Source organism: Talpa europaea (genome assembly GCF_964194135.1).
Source record: "Talpa europaea genome assembly, chromosome: 1".
NCBI classification, from domain to species: Eukaryota; Metazoa; Chordata; class Mammalia; order Eulipotyphla; family Talpidae; genus Talpa; species Talpa europaea.
The window spans coordinates 47,154,163-47,172,901 of record NC_140073.1 but is presented as its reverse complement, the minus strand read 5'-3'; the positions used below and the strand labels follow the sequence as shown (position 1 = coordinate 47,172,901).

The following is an 18,739-nucleotide window of genomic DNA, read 5'->3' as shown; positions in this document are numbered from 1 at the left end:
CGCTCTGGGTTGGCCTCCCCTCTTTCTACATCTACCAGGGAGCCTTCCCTCATTGCCACCTTTTGTCTACTATACACTTCTCTACCAATCATTGATAATTGCCCTATTTGAGTCACAATTTACTTTTCTGAATCCTCTCATACTTTCTTGCCAAATCTTGTCTTCCCAGGCCAAGAGCAATATGTTTCAACCTGCCAAGTTAGCATCTACCAAAACTATTGTGTTTATGTGATTCAGGGACAAAGAGTTTACTGGAAAAATCAAGAGTTTTAACAGGGGGATGCCTGGACCCTTGAGTGACCTTGGACAATTTCCTACCCAAGTTTCTTTATCTTCTATGCAGAGATCCTGCATTCCTCACCAGGAAACTATGAAGATCAAGTGGGAGGGGACTTTTAAATATGTACAGTGTTGTGATCATAGAAAGGTTTTTTTAAGTAAGTTGCTCCTTTGACCCAGGGCTCCACGGTGTGCAGAGGAGGTGGCTTCCTAAAGCTCCGTCTGGAAAAATGGCACTGACCCCTCCGCTCCCTTCTGAGTCTAGGTTCGGGAGACAGAATACTGAGGGAAGTTGAGGACTTTGGCCCACTTCTTCAGTCTCATCCCTCACCATGACCTCTCTTGGGCCACACTGCAGGCCTGCCGAAGTAGTGGAAATTTCCCAGAGCTGTTAGGAGCTTCTGTAGGCTGAGCCTCTATGTGTGCACTTTCCTCTCCCCAGACACCATTCCCAACTTCTCCATCTGGTCCATTTCTACTCATCTTTCAAGACTCAGCTTTGATGTCCCCACTTCTAGATGCCTCTCTTGACCTGGCTCAAGGCCTCCTACTTCTCCTCTTGATTAGTACACCAGGCTCCTGCCCAATGGGCTTTTAGCTTCCAGCTTCTCTTCTCTACTCCAAGCCCCCAGGGTGCAGCCAGCAGCCTTTCTAAAACACAAATCTTGTCATGTCACTTCCTGCTCAAAATAACCAGTCAATGGAATAATTCATCAATCAATGCTTCAAGGGCTCGTCCTTGACCTCAGGAAGACATCCAAAGTCTTCTGCTAGAACTCCAGGCTTGGTCCCCAGTGTCTCCAGCCTCCTGTCTCAGCTCTCCTGTCTTCTGATCACTTGGCACACGTGGCACACCCAAACCCCATCACTCCTGTGCTGCGTCTCAGACACACCTCCTCTCTCATGCCTTCCTGTCTGTGCTCATCCTGTTATTTCTCATGCTTGTTCCTATAGTCTTCATCTGGGAAATTCATGCCTCATCTTTCAGGTCTTCTCTGATTTAACCTTTTCTCGGAAATCTTCCTTGATGGCCCCTGGAATGTTCCTCTTCTTCCCTCGCTGAAATCTGCTTCTATTACTGCTTGTCAGCTTATCGCTTGCATTGGGAGTTTCCTATACCTGACACATGTGTGTCCTCAGAAGTGCTAGTGGAACAGTCGTGTAGGATTTGTTGACTGAGTGGGTGGATGGATGGATGGATGGATGAATGAATAAATGGTAAATGAATCCATCTTTGAACCATCACTTCTTGGCCATCCTCAGAACTGCTGTTTCCCAGGGCAAACCCATTTTAAAGCAAAAGGGGAAGCAGAGGAAGGGACTTCTCTGGAAGGGACAAAGAAAATCAATAAAAATGTAAATCTGGTTGAGAAAAGCTGTCCCAGGCTGGCTGTGGGAAGAGATAAGACTGGGTCTGCTGAGCCCTGGCTGACAGTGGAGGAGAGATTAGGGGACAAGCAGAGCTGCAGCCAGGCCAGGGCAAAGAAAGTCTATCTCCCATCCATGCACCCACCTCCCTCTGTCTTCCTCACGTCACCCCCACCCCCATGCTGTACATACTCATTAAATTCTTACAGGGACGGGGGCCATATTAGGGAAGAGGGTTGCTTCCTGGACCCCCTCAGTCCCTGGGAAGACTTCAGGCCTTTACCTATTCCCCTCCAGCCTGACCCCCCCAAACCCGGATTCCAGCCCAGTCTCTCCAGCAGTAACACCTTCTTCATCTGGGAATCACCCCACCATCCTGGGAAGTTTTAAGCATAAGGACCTCCTCTTCAACCTAGAGGTTTCCTGGGACACCCAGGGTCTCTCCCCAGACTCAGGGAGGGGCTCCACAATGTTCCTGTTGTCATGTTGTGCAGTTTGCATCAGTAAGATACTTTGGCCACCATCAATTAAGATGGCTGTTTTGGGCCTCCCTGGTGGTGCAGGCTGTTGAGCGCTGCACTGTGAAGCTGTCCACAGCCTCTGCAGAGTGGGTTCAATCCCCGCCGGCCGGCGAGAATCCCACATGGCACAGCAGACCTCTCCTGTCTTGCCCGCTGCTCCCCCCAGCAGTGTATTTCGTCAGTCTGCCTGTTCTGTTCTGTTCCCCGCTCTGTCTCTGGTGAATCCTCTCACCCTCCTGCGCATCTGGCCTGTACCCCGGTTCTTGTATAAATAAATAAATCTTTTTTAAAAAAAAGATGGATGTTTCTTGTTTCTTCCCATTCCAGCTTCCTCCGTGCTCCAATTTCCCTTTATGTGGTTTGTGTAGCCATTTTGGGACCTGGCTAAGGGGGAGCTGAGTTGGGGAAAGAATTAATTTGGCTACTTTGGGTTGTATTTATATGGTTTTCAGTCAGCTCTATGTATAAATAAGTTCCTCTATGTATAAATAAGTCCTTGCTGGCCACCACTGTGTAGAGAATGGCTTCTAGGAATCTCCCTACCCACCGTCCAACTCATTTGGCATTGTGACATCCAGGCGTCTTATCCAGAGGTCATCTTGTGATATAAATGTGTTTTATGTTGCCTGGCTCTCAAAACTGGCCTGTGAAAAATACTTCCCATCATTTAATGTGTTTTGGAGCCATGTGAGAGAATTCATTAATAAAAAAATACTATACTTTGAAAAAATTGCTTCATGTATTTGCTTTGGCTTTTATTCTCATTTAGGTAGATATTTACTTTCCCTTACTTAATTTTGTGTTCCACTTCTTAAAGAGGATCCCTCAAATTGTCCAGCATCACAAAAGCTCCACCCAACCCGGCCCCACCACCCATTTTCTGTGTGATCTCGGGCATGCCACTTTTATTTGTTTTCTCCTCTGTAAGATGTGAGTGGCAGTTTGGTCAGGTGAGGACTCCAGAGCTCATGATCTTATTCCATTTATGAAGCCGTTGCTGGAGGAAGCAGCCCAGCCAAACGAAAATTAGACCAGACTATACAGATAGGGAAAGCTGTACTATACGAGAAATGATGGTAAGCGATGAATCCAGTAAAACTTAAATCTAAATAACTGGAAATAATGTGGTTGTTGCAAACTCTAATGCAGTTTGTAAGAAAGAATTTTTGTACGAGAAGAGACATTATGCAAGGACAAATTTAATAATAAGCTGTGTCTATAATTTCAGATTATTTCAGCAAAACCTGGGAAACAGGAGGGAAGGAGAAAGAATATAAACATAGTAACAGCTTCATCTTGTTGGAGAAGCCTTTGAAATTCTTGGCATTGATAAATATAGGCTCAGTTATTTGTTAAACGGTTAAAGGTATCAACCGGAAGAATAAAAAGGTGAACTAGAACTTCTGTGCCTCAACCCTCTCTCACGTTGGGTAGCCTCAAGGCCCAGCCACTGGGAGCTGCTCAGAAAGCAAAACCCAGGTGTTTCCCTGCCCTCCCCACCACCCAGCTTCTCCCCAGGCCCCCAGCCAGAACTGGACACATAGGACTGGACACAGGATTGGTGGATCCTGTCTGCTCCACAGCGGGACATGTGGAGGCTGCAGAATGGCCAAGGAGCTGATCAGGAAACTCCCTCCCCATCACAGGTAAATAACTACATCAGATAGACAGGCCATAACACATGACAAGGCCCGATGTAGAAAAGGATCGGTTGTTTAGACCCAAGCCTTCCGTAGACTTAACTAACACCCAGAGCCTGACATGACTGTTCCCAGCCTTAAGGACCAGCCTTACAGGCCTTACAGAGAACTGGTCCTTACCAACCCGGAAAGCACAGAGAGCCACTTTTTACTCCCCAGAACATAAGTGTTACAAAACCCAACATTATCGCCATAACTCCAGGTGACACAGATTGGAGCCCCTGGGAGGAAATAGTGAAATGGGGGTTCTAGTGACAAAAGTCACAGTGACTTTGGTGGACCCTGGTCATATGGGTGAACTCTTGTCAGCACGAGGGTACGAGTGAGTGTGTGTACTTAGTGTGTCTGGCCTTTGAAGTTAGAAAATAGGGACTATGTCTCCCTCCCCGAAACCCTAAGGCAGTGAGTAGGCTTCACCATAGCTGTGGCTCTGGGAACTGGGACTTCCTGAGTTCGGGGAGCGGGTCTGTGTCCCCAATTCACATCAACCCCAGGAAGCCCTGCTGGTCCTGGATGTCCTGAGTGTGAGACCATCTCCCTTGGCCCCAGGTTTTCCCCTTAGTGCCCAGCCCAGATCTCTGCCTGCAGGGGGCGCCAAATGGCTACTTCTTGACAGAGGCTGTGCTGGCCCCACCTCCAGGCCTAATGGGCGAGCAGGGAAGGTTCTGAGTCCATTCCGACCACACAGAGGGTCACAGCTGGAGGGAGCCTGAAAGCCGGCAAGTGTATTTCCACCCGACAGAGGACGTGTCTGGAGTTCAGAGAGGGTGCCCTCGGTGAGCTACAGAGCAGAGCTAGAGCTCATGTGTAGGCTAGCCTGGCTACTGTTGTCTACTTCTTTACCCCAGGGTACCTGGTGGAAAGATACTCTGTCCTCCCACCCAGGAAAGCCTGATTTTAGGTCAGTCTGGCTGGGGGCAGTGAAGGTGGTAGATACTCTTGCTTTAGAAGCAGCCAACATAGCAAACCCTAAGTTTGTTTGGTTTGAATTTCCTTGGTTCAGATGAGCAGATAAAGGCCCAGAGAGGTCCAGTGATGCCTGAAGTTACACAACAAGCTAGCACAAGAGCTGGATCTGGAGTACAGGACTCCCCAAACCCAGTCCCGGGCCAAGGGCCAGAGTCAGTCCTTGCCATGGCAGCCAGCCTCGGCCAGGGCGGGGCCCCAGGACAGCTCACACTTTGGATTCAATTGGCTTCTGGGCTGGCCCAGATGTTACCGACTGCTTCTGCGGGCCAGGGTTGGGCACGGTCGCCTTGGTCCCCTCCTCTTTGTCCTGCTGCCTTAGAATGACCAAAATCAAGGCGAAGCAGGCTAGACAGCCAATCTTGAAGAAGAACTGGAGGCCAATAAACCTGGGAAAAGAGACGAGACTCTCGAACATAGGATCTTGCCGTCCAGGGCTGGGATGTCCGTTGTCGGGGGCAGGGTGGTCTCGGCAGTGATTGCTGTTGTGTTGAAGACACCGAGACCTCGGAGGGAGGAACCCCAGGGCAATGCACCCTGTCCCCATGGCCTTGGGTGGAGAGCCAGACACCCCCTCACTCCTTCAGGTCTCCTATTGACGAGCTGGATGGAAGTGGAAGCCCCTGCTCTCAGCCTGGCTGACAACCCAGCCTCCCAGGGCCAGCGGGCTCTGACTTCGGGCTCTTTTGTGTTCCCCATTGTACAGGAGGGAAAGTTGAGTCCCAGAAAAGGCGGGACACATGAGGAAGACAGACTGGGCCTTCAGCCTTGACCTCCTGTGTCCTAGACAGGGCCTTCTCCCTGCCCCACCCCAGCTCCCTGTCACTCCCACACTGGACTGCTGCCCCAGCTCTCCCAGGCCCCACCACGCCGACACTTCTTCCTGCACAGACTACAGCACACAGTGTGCATTCAAGGCTGGGCTTAGCCAGTTACTGGCTGTGCGACCTTGGCCACTACTCCAACTCTCCTCATCTAGATAGAGCACCCATCACCTGTCAGGCGGATGCTCCTCCCTGCTGGTGTCCTGCCTGGGTCCCTGAGAATATTTCCAGCACCTTTCCACACCTCTGGCAGCCCACCCCTGCCCCCAGTCTTACCGGTTTCGGAGCAGGTCGTGGTCATAGTAGCGGCAGACGGCCCGACGCCCACAGCTCTGGGCCCAGTGCAAGCAGGTGGTATCAATGGCGCTGCCGTGGATCACAGGGCTGGGCATCCAGGCTGATGGGAAGGGGAGTTCAGGGGACAGTGGGGCCTGCCATCCCTGCCCCCCCTTGCTCCCTGCAATGAACCCCTCCCAGGGACTCTGAACCTCCCGGACCTCCTGGCCCATCAGTCTACAGCCCCAAGCCCATCTTCACCCCGGCATCAGATGCGGCTTCCCTGACTCTGTCCAGGTGCTGACACCCACCTCCAGGACACCTCGGTCAAGTCTGTTGCTCCGTGGGTCTGTGAACCCAAAGGTGGGAGCTGGGCTCACTCCTCCCTGCGCCCCCAGCCCAGTGCACAGTGGGGATCTGAACCCGTGGCCCCACCAGGTTCTTTACCCAAGACTCTCAGGAGCATGAACTGGATCCCCACGGCCAGAGTCTTGTCTTCTTTCTTCACGCCCCTAGCAAGCAGGGACCCGGCATGAGGGACAGGAGGCTTCCAGCCCACAGGGCTTCTGACCCCCCTTCTCTCCCCAAACCCCGTGCCTGCCTTCCTCTAGCCTGAAGGTCTGTGGGTTTGGGGCAAGTCTTGTACCCATTCCTCTCCAACCTACAGAGCCTGCGCCCCATGTCCCAGGCACACTCACTAGCCATCGGGGCCCTGCACCGAATTCCCAGAGCTCCTGCTCACAGATTCCACCTTTCTCCCCACGTTCTCCTCTTCCTCCCACGCTTGGCAAAACCTGGAGCTGAGTTTCCACAAGAGACCAGGTCCTCCCTGACCTACCTTTGTCCCCATGGCAACCTCCTGAGATGACGCGTTCTCCCCATCTTACAGATAACCTCCACTGCGCTGCTGCAGCGGCTCCGCGCCCAAGTCAGCCCTGCAAGGGCCGTGACGGGGTGCTTGTTCCAGGCTCAGTCATTCTGCACCGTGACCCCCACGCACCCAGGAGGCAAGTATTTAATTAGCCCCATTGTGCAGGTAGGAAGACCAATGCTTAGGCAGGTTGGGAGACTTGCTCAGGATCTTGTGGCTGCTGGGTGCCAGAACCCGATTTGGGCCGGTGTGACCTGTATGGCTGCCTACTAGGGTATCTGATTCATTTACCTCCTCTGTGGCCCTCCTGGTTTATGGATCATTTTTCCAGAAAGTATATAGGGAATAAAATAATCCCAGCAGAATGAGAAATTGGAATTTTCCCAAGGGTCCCTTATCCTAGCTCCTACCCCAGGAGGTGCTGACTTTGGCCCCAGTGGATATATGTCAGGCCCAGCAGGCACCCCCGGTCATGTCCAGAAAGCTCTTGCACCAAGAGGCAGCGCTCTGCACAGGCTGGGTTCACGGCCAGCGCTTAAGTAGTGCTCATGGATTTGAAGTGACAGATTTCTCAGCCATGCTCAGATGGCGTTTGGTTCCCGAACACACTGTCCGTGCCCCCAGCTGTGCAACTGCAGGTGAGTGGGTTGGGAGTCAGTACCACCTCCACCTCCTCCACATTCTGACAGGGGGGCCAGGGCAGCCCCTTTGGGGCGGCTGCCCCTCTGCTGGGGTGAGAAGGGCCAGTACTTTCTTACATGACACTTGCTAGGAGCCATGAACTGCCCTGAACCTCGGTTTTCTGATCTGTGAGATGGGGAGAAGACAGCATCTCAGGGGGTCACCGGGGAGGATGAAGGCAGGACAGGGAGGACCTGTCCTGTTGCAGGGAACTGGGACCCCTGAGTGGCCTTCTTCCTCCACCTTCTCCCTCAGGGGTCCTGTCCTGCCTGTGGTTAGGGCCCCTGTGTGTCCCCCGCCCGGCCTGCCATGCTTCACCTTAGGATGAGCATGAAGGAGGGGGTGTGAGTGACGCTGGCCAGGGCGGCGCTCAGGCTGACCAGCAGCATGAAGGGCAGCACCAGGTAGCTGCAGGCTGAGTCGCAGGAGCCCCCCACCACGGAGACACCCTCGGCCACACAGCTGCAGTTGGTGTAGAAGACCTAGGAGGGGGAGGGGAAGAAGAGCCCTCAGCATCCTCCAAAGATCAGCAGCCAGGCAAGGGCCTGAGGCCCCAGAAGGCCAGGAGATGCCCGAGGGCATAAAGCAGCTGGGCCGGAGCTGTCCGGACACTGGGGTTCCGACTCCTGAGCTGACCAGGATGGCTTGAGCAGCCAGGCAGGCAGGCAGACACAGCTGTCTGAGCGCAAATGGGCTGAGCTCAGGCTGAGGATGTGGGGAGAGGAATGAGGAGAAGAGAAAAGAGAGGGCGCCCAGGAGAGCAGCCGTCCCCAATATCCACACTCACACACCACACACACTTAGATTCACACACTGCACTCACATACCTCACACTCATAGTCATCACCGCACTGACATCCACCCACCACATACACACACGCCACACTCTTACACTCACACAAACACACACCACACACACACCACACACTCACCGCACACACACACACACTCACAATCCACACATACTCACATACACATACTCGTACGCCACACATATACTCACCACACACACTCACATACCACACACACTAACACACACACTCACATACCACTTACATACTCTTAACTTTTTCCTGGTGATATCAGAATGTTCCCACTTCCTGACCTTTTATGTAAGGAATCAAAGCTACAAAGAGTGCTTTCGGAAAGGAAGCAGAATTTCCAGCTCAGTCTCCCACTTTACTGAGGTCATTTGGGGTGCTGGGTCCGTGAGTGGACTCTCAAGGAGAGATGTGAGTGCTGGACGGGGAGATGCAGAGAGTACTTTGGGGGCCTAGGACAACGGGTGAGAGGCAAGAAAGGCATCACCCAAGAGGGGTGTCGGATTTGGGTCTTGAGGAATGACTAGGAGTTCTCTAGGAGGAAGATTGAAGTAACTAGAGGGAGCATCAAATATAAAATCACGGGGGCATGAAAGAACCCAGCAAATCTTTCCTTCTGCCTAGAACAGAGAGTGTGTGTGTTGGGGTGGGGGGCGGTGAAGGGGTAAGGGTGGGTGGTGAGTTCTTGGTGAGATCTTGAAGAGCCTTGGACATGAAAGCAGAGTCTGGACTGTTGTTTCCAAAAATATGGCGGGCTGGGTGCCCTACCAATCATCTACTTAAAATGCCAGATAAAGTATTGAATGTATTGATTGTTCTGCTCCATCCATGGATCCGAAAGTAAAGTGAAACACGCATCAGTTCTAAGTGAGGTCAGAATGTAGAGAGCAGAGCAGGGTCCTGGAACCAGCCTGGCCCTGAGGTGCTTGCAGAAACTTGCACAAAGGGGTCTAACCTCTCTGAGGCTTGGAGGGCTATAGGGCCAGAGAACAAGTCCTAGCCCTCCCTCGCCAGTGTAAAAGGTCTAATGGGAGCCCCCTAAAGAAGTGGGGATCCTCTGAGGACTAAAGTATCAGTAAAGCTGACCCCTTTCCAAACAGCAAGGGAACGTCTCCAGGCTGGCTGGCATGTGTTTGCGGACGGCATTCCCACCCCCTCCTGGGCCTGGAGAAGCTCCAGCCAAGGGTGCTTTCAGGAGAGGTCTGGGAGGCCAGTGCCCTCAGGCGACACAACAGGAGCAAAGCCAAGCCCGGAAGCTCATGCTTTTGTCCTTTCCACCTTAGACCAGAGATCCTCCACCTGAGCTCACAGGGACCCCGGGGCCTCCGGGGAGACAGGTGTTTAGGGAGGGTTCCATCAGTTCTCAGGGAGGCCAGGCTGGCCCTGAGCTGCCAGGACCCTCTGGGTCTCTGGCCTCTAGCCCTTGCAGCCTTAGTCGTTTCCCAATGTGAAAGGGATTGGGAAGCCCCAAGGTAGATGCTGCAAGTCTTGGGGAGATTTAAGTGTGGGAGAGACAGACCTGACAGCCCAAAGGCTGCTGCGGTCACTGCAGGACGGATGGAGTGGGAGTGGCAGGTGAACATGCCCAATGAAGAGAGAGTGGTTTGGGCAGCAGGGAGGAGGGAGAAGGATGGAGAAGAGGGTTTTGAGAGAAGGTGAGGAGGTGGAATGGGGAGAGAGATTTGGGGATTTGGGCTCTGGTGATTGGTGCCCTCTCTGTTTTCCTGCAAAGCTCCTATGCCTTTGTGTGACCGCCTGGGCACACAGCATTTCACACTGCAGAAAAAGTGGCCTTTGAATCTTCAACTACAGGTCAAGCAGCCCACTAGGCTAGAGGTACCGTGGAGGGTCAGGTAGGGGAGAACAACACCAAGGCAAGGTCGCTGGAAAAGCCATCTCTTGCCCCTGCTCCTTTTCTGAGAGGCAGAGGGTGGCTGGAATGGATGCAAAAGCTGAAGGGTTTCCCCAGTCCCTCCTTCACCTTCATCTGATTCCATGGCAGCAAGTTCTTATGAGTGGCTTCAATCTCCCCAGCTGCCCGGGTCTCATTCTCCCAAGGATTCAGCCCCACCCCTGAACTCTAGATCCCCTCAGCTGCCCACCCCTGCCCAGTTTCCCCTGGTTACTCGCCTAGTCACAAATGGTTACTGAGCACAAGTGTGTGGATCCCAGACCCCCCACCCATGAGCTGAGAGTTCAGTTGGCCTAGGAGGCAGACTTGCTGAGAGAATGCCAAGCTGGAGCGACCATGTAAGCGCTGTCGCCCAACACAAGCTCTGAGGATGCGCCTAAGGGAGGAGACTGAGCTGGGAAGCCAGGACCCTTGGTTCTAGTCCCAGCTCAGGCTCTAAGGCTTTGGGCAATACCTGCTCCATTTACGGGCCTCCATTTCCATCTGTATTGTTAGAAAGGAGACAAGAGGCCCCAAATGGAGTCATTTGTGCTAGGGTTCAAGTTGGCAAACCCAGATTTAATGCCTAAGCTAATTTCTGAGTCAACTTTCCCAGAAATGAAACCTTTACCAGGGCAAGCTGGGCTGGCCTGATGATCCTGTCTGATCCCCCCAAAAAAGGGACCCGCCTAAAACAGTACTGTCTTCCTTTTCCCCCTCTCCACTTCTGCCTCTGAAACCCTTCCATTTTGTATAACCCTTTGGGGCTCCTTTCTACTTGCTAGATAGGATGCTATCTGATATGTGAGTCATTTAGCAAAGCCATTTTGATCTTTCAGTTTATTCAGCTGGATTTTGGTTTTTTGTTTTTTGTTTTTTTTAAAGAGTATAATACAACAAGAAGGTGTATTACTGAGTACTTAAAACTTCCGTGGGCACAGTGCTAAGTAAGTGCTTTCCATGGATTATGTCAGGTGGCTCTTCACTTACTATTTCACAAATTCATCCAGATAAAGTGTCTGGTATTTAGTAGGCATGCAATACTATCACCCCCATTTGACAGACCGAAAAACTGAGGTACAGATGAAGTCATTTGCCTAAGGTAACAGAACCAGTAAGAGGCAGAACAGGGATTTGAACCTGGCCTTAACACTCAGGGCCCATATCCGCAGGAATTCACTGTCCCCTTAGGGATCCTGTTTCAGCTGCCAGGGCCTGAGGACCTCTGAAATTGTTCTCTGGGAAATCCAAACAGGTCAGGACAATGAGTGCTAACAGACCCAAAAGAGGGGGTTGCGGGTATTTGAAATGCAAACAGTTTATATAGCCCAGATGGTTCTTGATTGACTTATGAAGCCCCATTGTCAGAGGGTACTTCCCTCTGCCCCAGCCCTGGGGTCTTTGTCTTCCCTGGAGGGCCATGGGCTTAGATAGCCAGAGCCACAGTGACAGCAGAGTTCTGCATCACAGAGGTGGAGGGAGAGCATACCCCCACCTACCAGAGGAGCAGGAGTCAGTTGGTCTCAGTGGCCTTACTGAGATTCACTTAAAAGGCCTTGCTTCTGGTTATGCTGCCCTTTTTTCCCACTGAGAGTTCCATGATAGCAGGGTCCCTTGGCTCTGGGTCCTGAGACCCCAGCACAGGGCCTGGCACAGCAGAGGTGCACCATGAAGTATTGCTGACTGACTAATTAACTGATTGAGTGGGCTCATTGTGATAGCGTCCACTGTTATTCCTGTCTCTTCGCCTGAACTCTGCCTTTTTTCCTCCACACTGTGGCATCAGCTGTGATCAAATGCAGATCTGACCCTGTCATGACCTATTAAAACCCAGCCACGGCTCCCCATTGTTTTCTTGATAAAGTTTAAGGCCCTTCCTTCTTGGGTCTTGCTTTCCCTCCGTGAACCCTTTTGTTTCTGCTCCAACAAGTTCTTTGCAGTTTCTTGAAATATTGTGTGTGTGTGTGTATGTGTGTGTGACATGCATGTTCTTGCTTCCAGACTCTGCCTCTGTAGTTTGCCTATTCACCCTTGAAGAGCCAAATGTTACCTCCCTGATGTTTTCTGAGACCCTCCTAGGTGGGATGTTTCTCCTTCCACCCTTGAATATATTTGTGGGGACCACTTCTGCCTGTCAGCACCACTGGGATTTCTGGGCATTTCCTTTTTCTATCTTCCGTGCTCAGACAGTGCGCCAGTTCTGGTTCACCTCTGTGCTATGGCTTCAGGCACACGGCTAGGCCCAGGCTGGCCATGAAAGCTTATTGAGAGGAAATGTTCTGTATCCGCCAATGGAAAGAGACAGAAGGAAGGAAGGACAGAGGGAGAGAAGGCGAGAGGAAAGAAGTCAGGGAGTGAAAACACTCAGAGGTGGTGAGCAGCTCAGGTACCGAGAGGGGAGGGCGAAGGCCATGAGGGGCAGAACTGCCGCCCAAGGCCTGACCCACCTGGCTCTTGTCTACAGCCTCCTGGCCCAGCCGGCTCCTGCAGCCTGCGTGGCAGGGCGTGAGGTACTCCACGTGGGTGCTGAGGTCGCAGACGGGGTTAAAGTCATCTGATGAGCAGGAGCAGGACTCCATGCAGCGTGGAAAGAGCTCCAGGCCTGGCTTGGGTCTGGGGAAAGAAGACCTGCAGGGTTAACCTGGCTCTCCTTCCCTTGGGCCACAAACTGAGGTCACCTCACCCCTCTCCCCCTGTGAGCAATGACCAGAGATTTCAGCTCCATACAGAGGTGTTTCCCTGTCAGGGCTGCCCCAAGGTGGTGAGCCCCGACCCTGGAGGTATGACAGCTGGGAGATGGGCAGCGAGCTACAGGCAATGGCCCAGAACCTTCTGAGATCCTCTCTGGCCTCCAGATCCTATGACTCTCTGAAATACTTGTGCAAATATCTCTGCTCCTCAAAGACCCTTCTTAGGGAATGCAAGATAAATTCCTCCCAGAATTTAGCCTTAGCTGCAAAGAGCCTTTGTCTCAATGACACAGATCACTTGATTTTCTTAGAAAATTCAGCCTTGTGGGGCCTGATGCTTGTGGGGCCTGATCAAGAGACCTGACTAGCTGCAGAATCTCCAGTCTGCTCCTGCCTCTGCCTGGTTTCCAGCTTCTCTGCGTTGCCCTGGCTGGGGCCCCCTCCATGGCCCTCCAGTTGTCTCACAACCTCATGGCTCATTCTCGATTCTCTGTTCACAGTGTCCAGGGCAGATTGAAGTCCCACTAGCTTCCCACTGAGGGCTTGCCCCCATGTTTCAGGTACGCCCCTCTCTAGCGGTCCAGGGCAAGGTGGGCTGAACAGGGGCAGGACGTCAGAAGGGAGGCTGAGTCTGAGGGGGTAGAGGTGACCCCTGAAATTCAGAGTGTGTCCTGTCTCCACAGCTAGGAGGGAGCTCAGCAAACCTCTCAGGGACCCAAGGGACAAGCTAAGGCTGGAGGGGGAAGGCCAAGTTCCTTGGATCTTGGTGAGTGAGGGCCGAGGGGTGGACTTGGACAGCTTAGTGGAATCTCACCTCCTTGGAGAAGAGAATTAGCAGGGGCTGGAGAGGGGGCAGGGGACAATGTGGAGATGGCCTGGAGCCATCTCCAGGGGTAGGGCAGGGGGCCTGGGAGACCTTCACGCCCTTTCTAAGGTGGGGGTCTCTATCCTCTACCAGCACAGTCCCCTCTGCCTGCCAAGCCTGACGGTGCGGTGTCTGCTTCCTGCAGGAAGGAGAACAGTGTGAATTCTGAGTAGAAAGCTCATCAGGAGTGGTGCCAGGGGGGCCTGCCCATGGCTTGGCACTTGTCAGAGCACCCCTTGCCAGCAGCGAGAAGGCCAAGTGGGATAGAGGGGGTGGGAGAGGGGCTCTTTCTCAACCCCTTGCTCCCCTGGGGAGACCCTGGCTCTGGGCTCAGCCCCCTCTCATTTGGGCTACCCTAGGAGGTAACTTCACTGCTTCAAGCCCCACTGCCTTCATCTGTAAAGTGAGGGTAATGACAGGATCCACCTGCCAGCTCCCAGAAAGGCTAATATGTGGAATTGTGTGCAGCGCTGGGCTCATGGAACACCCTGGTTCTTCCAGCTGTCATACCGCTGGTGGTGCTGGAGAATGAGAAATTCTCCTCAATTTGCCCAGTTGGTCCTAAAAGGCCTCTTCAGTGAATTAGAATCCAAAGCTCAATGACTACCTTGCAGGAATACTGATGAGGACACCCCAAGATGCGACAGCAGCGTCAAGGGAGAATAAAGGAGAACTAGGGTGTGAGGAGCAAGCGGACTTTCCTTCATTTGCTTCTTAAAAATTGTGGTCAACGATCTACTTTCTACTCTAAACATCATTTCAAGGCCCTGGTTCTCTCCTCAGAGGAAGGACTTCACGAGGGTGTGGGGGAAGCCAAAAGGTAAGCTTCTAAAAAGCAGGGATTTCTGTCCATCGTGTTAATTGTTGAATCTCCAGAGTCCAGAGCATAGTACACGCCCAGTAAATATTTACACAATGAGTGAAGGATGAGTGAATGGACCTACTAACATGTGATCAGGTATCAAAATATTAGGACAGCATCTAAGACCTCCAGTGTAGGTGAAAGCTGAGAGGGCTGGGTAGCGGCCTGGGCATCAGCTAAAGGGGGGATCCTCAAGAGCAGGCACACGTGCACTCCACTTGGTGATGGGGTGAAAAAGAAAAGGAACCCCTAAGAGCCCAGCAGAGGCAAAAGACAGGAGGCTCACGGTAGCCTGCATAGCTGCCTCCCTGGGAAAGGAGGGACAGGAAGGAGAGGGTGGAGGGGAAGGAGCTGGGGAGAAGCCAGTGACCTGAGCAGTCTGGGCCCTGACCCAAGGCACCTGCTCTGGGGCCACAGACACACAGGAGTAGGAAGCAGCACCTGGGTGGGGGGAGAGGTGGCCAGGGTGAGGAGGGAATACAGAAAGTTGGGGAATTCTGGCTGAGTGTTGGGCCAGCCTAATTCTGAAGCAGTTCCCAGAAAAAATGAAGTCATTCTGGAAAAGGGGCAGGAATGTAACTTCAATATCCTCTCCAACACAGCTGCCCAGAGGAGACCGTCTGCTGTTGGTGCAGAGTGGGGCAAAGGCCTCTGAGAATTTCCTTCCGGAGAATGGAGGCAGGTGCTGTTCCAGACTTGGAAAAAGAATTCTGGAATTTTAGGGTCATGGAACAACAGAATTTTAACACCCAGGCTCTAAATCCAAGAATCTCCAAGCTGTCCTGGCTATCCCTTCCTAGGGCTTAAATCCTCTCTGCAGCCTCCCTGCCGGGGCCTTCCAGCCTGTCCTCACAGTCCCCTGCTGTTCCCCAGGGAGGGAAATTGTGCTCCCTCCTGGGCAGGCCTTTCCTCTGCTTGAGAGCAGAGCCACCCCTGCACAGGGCTCAGCCAGCTGCTCTAGAGACTCCATCCCTGAAAGTGGCTTCGCCCTGCTGCAACCCCCAACCTGAGCTGTCTTGCCCCTTCTAGTGGTCTCTGATATCCTCACCAGAACCTTCCTTACAAATTCTCACAGCTCACCATAGATGCAAATAGGGAGAGGAAACAGGGCTTGGAGAGAGGAGGTGAAATTGGAGGTAGGTACCCACTGACCTGTCCTCCCTCATGCTCACACACTCACCCAGTCGGGGGGGTGATGCCTGCAATCTGGTGTGTTGGGCAGCCCATGAAGAAGAGGGGCAGGCTGAAAAGAAGGCAGAGCAGCGCCCCCAGCAGGCAGAGGAGGGTACAACGCTTGGGACTCAGGTTGAGGCGCTTGACCAGGACGCCCCCCACCACAATGCCCGTGATGGCCAACGGGATGGTGAGGCAGCCGATGAGCAGGTTGGCGTAGGACGCTGTGACGGAAAACTGGCGCTCCAGGAACTTGGGCAAGAAGGTGGCCATTCCAGCCACCATGGATGACATGCACACCTGGGACAGGACCACCAGCAGGAAGATGGGGTGGCGCAGGGTCCGCAGGAGTACCCTGGGGAAGACTGTTGGAAGAGAGGGCAGGTCAGGCAGGCAGACCAACCACGCCATTCACGTCTGTCCCATCCCGCACTGTGCGGTGACAGTGGTTCCACTCCTTTCCCTTCCAGCCACACCCCCTCACTCCATCTAATTCTATTGCACTCAATTCTGTCCCATTACAGTTGACTCTTTTCCATTTAAATCTAATCCATTTCAGAAATTCTGTTTCTTTCCTTTCCATTGAGTGAGATTGCATTTCATCCAGTTGTGTTTCTTTCCATTCAGTTCTATTCAGAGTTCAATTCCGTGCACACACCATCTTATTTCATCTCATTCATCCCACCCCATCTCATCTCGTCTCTTCCATCCTCCTTATTCACTCGATTTTTTCCTTCTCAGCTCTTTCTATCCTGTTCTTCTACGGCTCTTTCTAAATCAAGCCAGGCTTCTGTCTTCCCTCTGGGCCCCCAACGTGGGACAGCCTCCCCATCCCTGATCTCCCTCTCCTTTGTGTCTCCCCATAACACTTCTACCTAACATACTGCACATTTTACCCATTTAGCCATTGTATTGCTCCGCCGCCCCCCCTCGCCCCCACCCCCAACCCCACCAAAAGGTAAGCTTCTAAAGAGCAGGGATTTCTGTCCATCGTGCTAATTGCTGAATCTCCAGGCCCAGAGCATAGTACACACCCAGTAAATATTTACACAACGAGTGAAGGATGAATGAATGGACCTACTAACATGTGATCAGGTATCAAAATATTAGGACAGCATCTAAGACCTCCAGTGTAGGTGAAAGCTGAGAGGGCTGGGTAGCGGCCTGGGTATCAGCTCAAAGGGGGATCCTCAAGAGCAGGCACACGTCCACTCCACTTGGTGGTGGGATGGAAAGGAAAAGGAACCCTAAATGCCCAGCAGAGGCAAAAGCACGGGACAAGAATAAAAGTGACTGTCCTGGGGCTGACAACTTCCCCCAACTCCTGCAACTCTTGCAACAGTGCTTCATTTACAGGTTTCCCTCATAAGTCTCCAAAATCAAAGGGTAAGTCTCGAACCCTGGGCTTCAGGACGTCACCGGCAGAGGCAGCCAGGGTGTGTCCAAGAATGCATCTGCTGTCACATGTCCAACCCTCTGTCCACCAACAAGAGGAAGAGACGTGCTTCTGGCTGCAGGAGGTGAGGCTGGAGTTAGGCATAAGGTGTGCGGGAGTGGGGGATGAAGCTCTTTCTAGGAAGAGGCATCAGAGGAGCAAACCACTTGCCACCCGGGACTGGAGGGAGAGATGGCCGTGTGGGCGCTGTGGGCTGACTGGAATCCCTTCTGTTCCTGTAACTGTAAGACAAAGGCCTCCCTCTGTCATGGGAGATATCTGTTTGTCTTCAGAGCATGGCTAAGCTAACTGACTCCCAGTTCCCTGGACTGGGTCAGAAGCTGTTTCCTTAGAAGCCAGAAAATAAAGACAAACAGTCCAGGCAGGGCGGGTGGGAGCTGTGGCTTTGGAACTTCCCTCCTTCATGCCCCAGGTCTGCCTCCTGTCTCTAGTCACTCGCTACACACGCAATGCCTTCTGGAATGGGTAGGTATGATCGCTGGGCTTCACCCCAGGTGCCAGACTCCCCCCCTCCATGAGCTGGTCCAAGCTCTACAGGTGCCCTCATTGTGCAGGTGGGGCTCAGAATGTGGCAGGGACTCGCCCAAGTTCATCCAGAGAAGCCAGGCCAAGGCCTGGAGTTGCCTGGGATTTCCTGACTCCTGATCCCACCACTCCGTATTTCTGTGCCTGACTCCAGAGGGCCTGGTCTGGTTCAGTGTTTCCATCCATTCTCCTGCGGCGGTCACGGCAGCGCACTTTGTTTCCATTCTCTTTTCAGCATGTCTCTTGAACTAATGGAAAATTCCTGGAGGTCAGGACTATGCCTTTCACTTAGGTAGGGATATCCACCTGAAGGGAATCTCCAGCTAGGAGGCAGCTGAGCATAATGTCTCTCCCGTCAGATGAGCCAGGGCCTCCCTCTACTCAAAGACTATGTCTCCCTCGTCAGATGGGGGTTTCTTGCATCTCAGAGGCATGGTATCCTCCTTCAGAGGGGACAGTTGCCCCCTCAGTTTGGGGACTAATGTGCCTTCCATTTGTCAGAGACCACTTGGAGCTCAATGACACTCTCTTCCTTATCAGTCAGAGACCTCCCTAGCACAGAGACTGCATATCCCCCATCAAATGCCACCCCCCTCAGAAACTATGTTGCCCCCTTCAGACAGGGGCTTTCCCTGGCTTAGGGACTCCTCCCGCTGAAGAACCATGGATCCTCCGTCCTCTGCCCCCTCCCCCCATGGTCCCAGCTAGTCAAGGCCAAGCCACAAGGTCAGGCTGGTCCCTCTGGAGCTCAGCAGAAAGCCCACAGGGCCCAAGGCCAGTCCTGCCTTGATCTCCTCTAGGCTCATATAGGAGCTGAAACCACCAGAGACAATCTGGTCTAGGACACCCACTCCAGGATCCAATTTCAGTGCTGGCCCGCATGGCCCTCTGGGCAGGAGCCAAAGCAATGATTAATAAACTGTCCCATGGAGCAGTGTGCAGGGGTGTTCCAACAGGAGGGGTGAGCTCA

General features: G+C 52.9%; 1 protein-coding gene across 1 annotated transcript in view; it reads right to left on the bottom strand.

Moving 5' to 3' along the window:
• Positions 1–5,042: 5,042 nt before the first annotated feature.
• The window catches only part of SLCO2B1 (solute carrier organic anion transporter family member 2B1), a gene marked incomplete at both ends in the record, with an annotated part of 35,045 nt that continues 21,348 nt past the window's right edge, over positions 5,043–18,739 (bottom strand). The window contains 6 exons of the mRNA XM_084249833.1: positions 5,043–5,223; positions 5,935–6,055; positions 6,382–6,446; positions 7,805–7,968; positions 12,646–12,811; positions 15,796–16,153. Coding sequence (XP_084105959.1) covers positions 5,043–5,223; positions 5,935–6,055; positions 6,382–6,446; positions 7,805–7,968; positions 12,646–12,811; positions 15,796–16,153 — 1,055 coding nt within the window. The remainder of the gene's footprint in view (positions 5,224–5,934; positions 6,056–6,381; positions 6,447–7,804; positions 7,969–12,645; positions 12,812–15,795; positions 16,154–18,739) is intronic.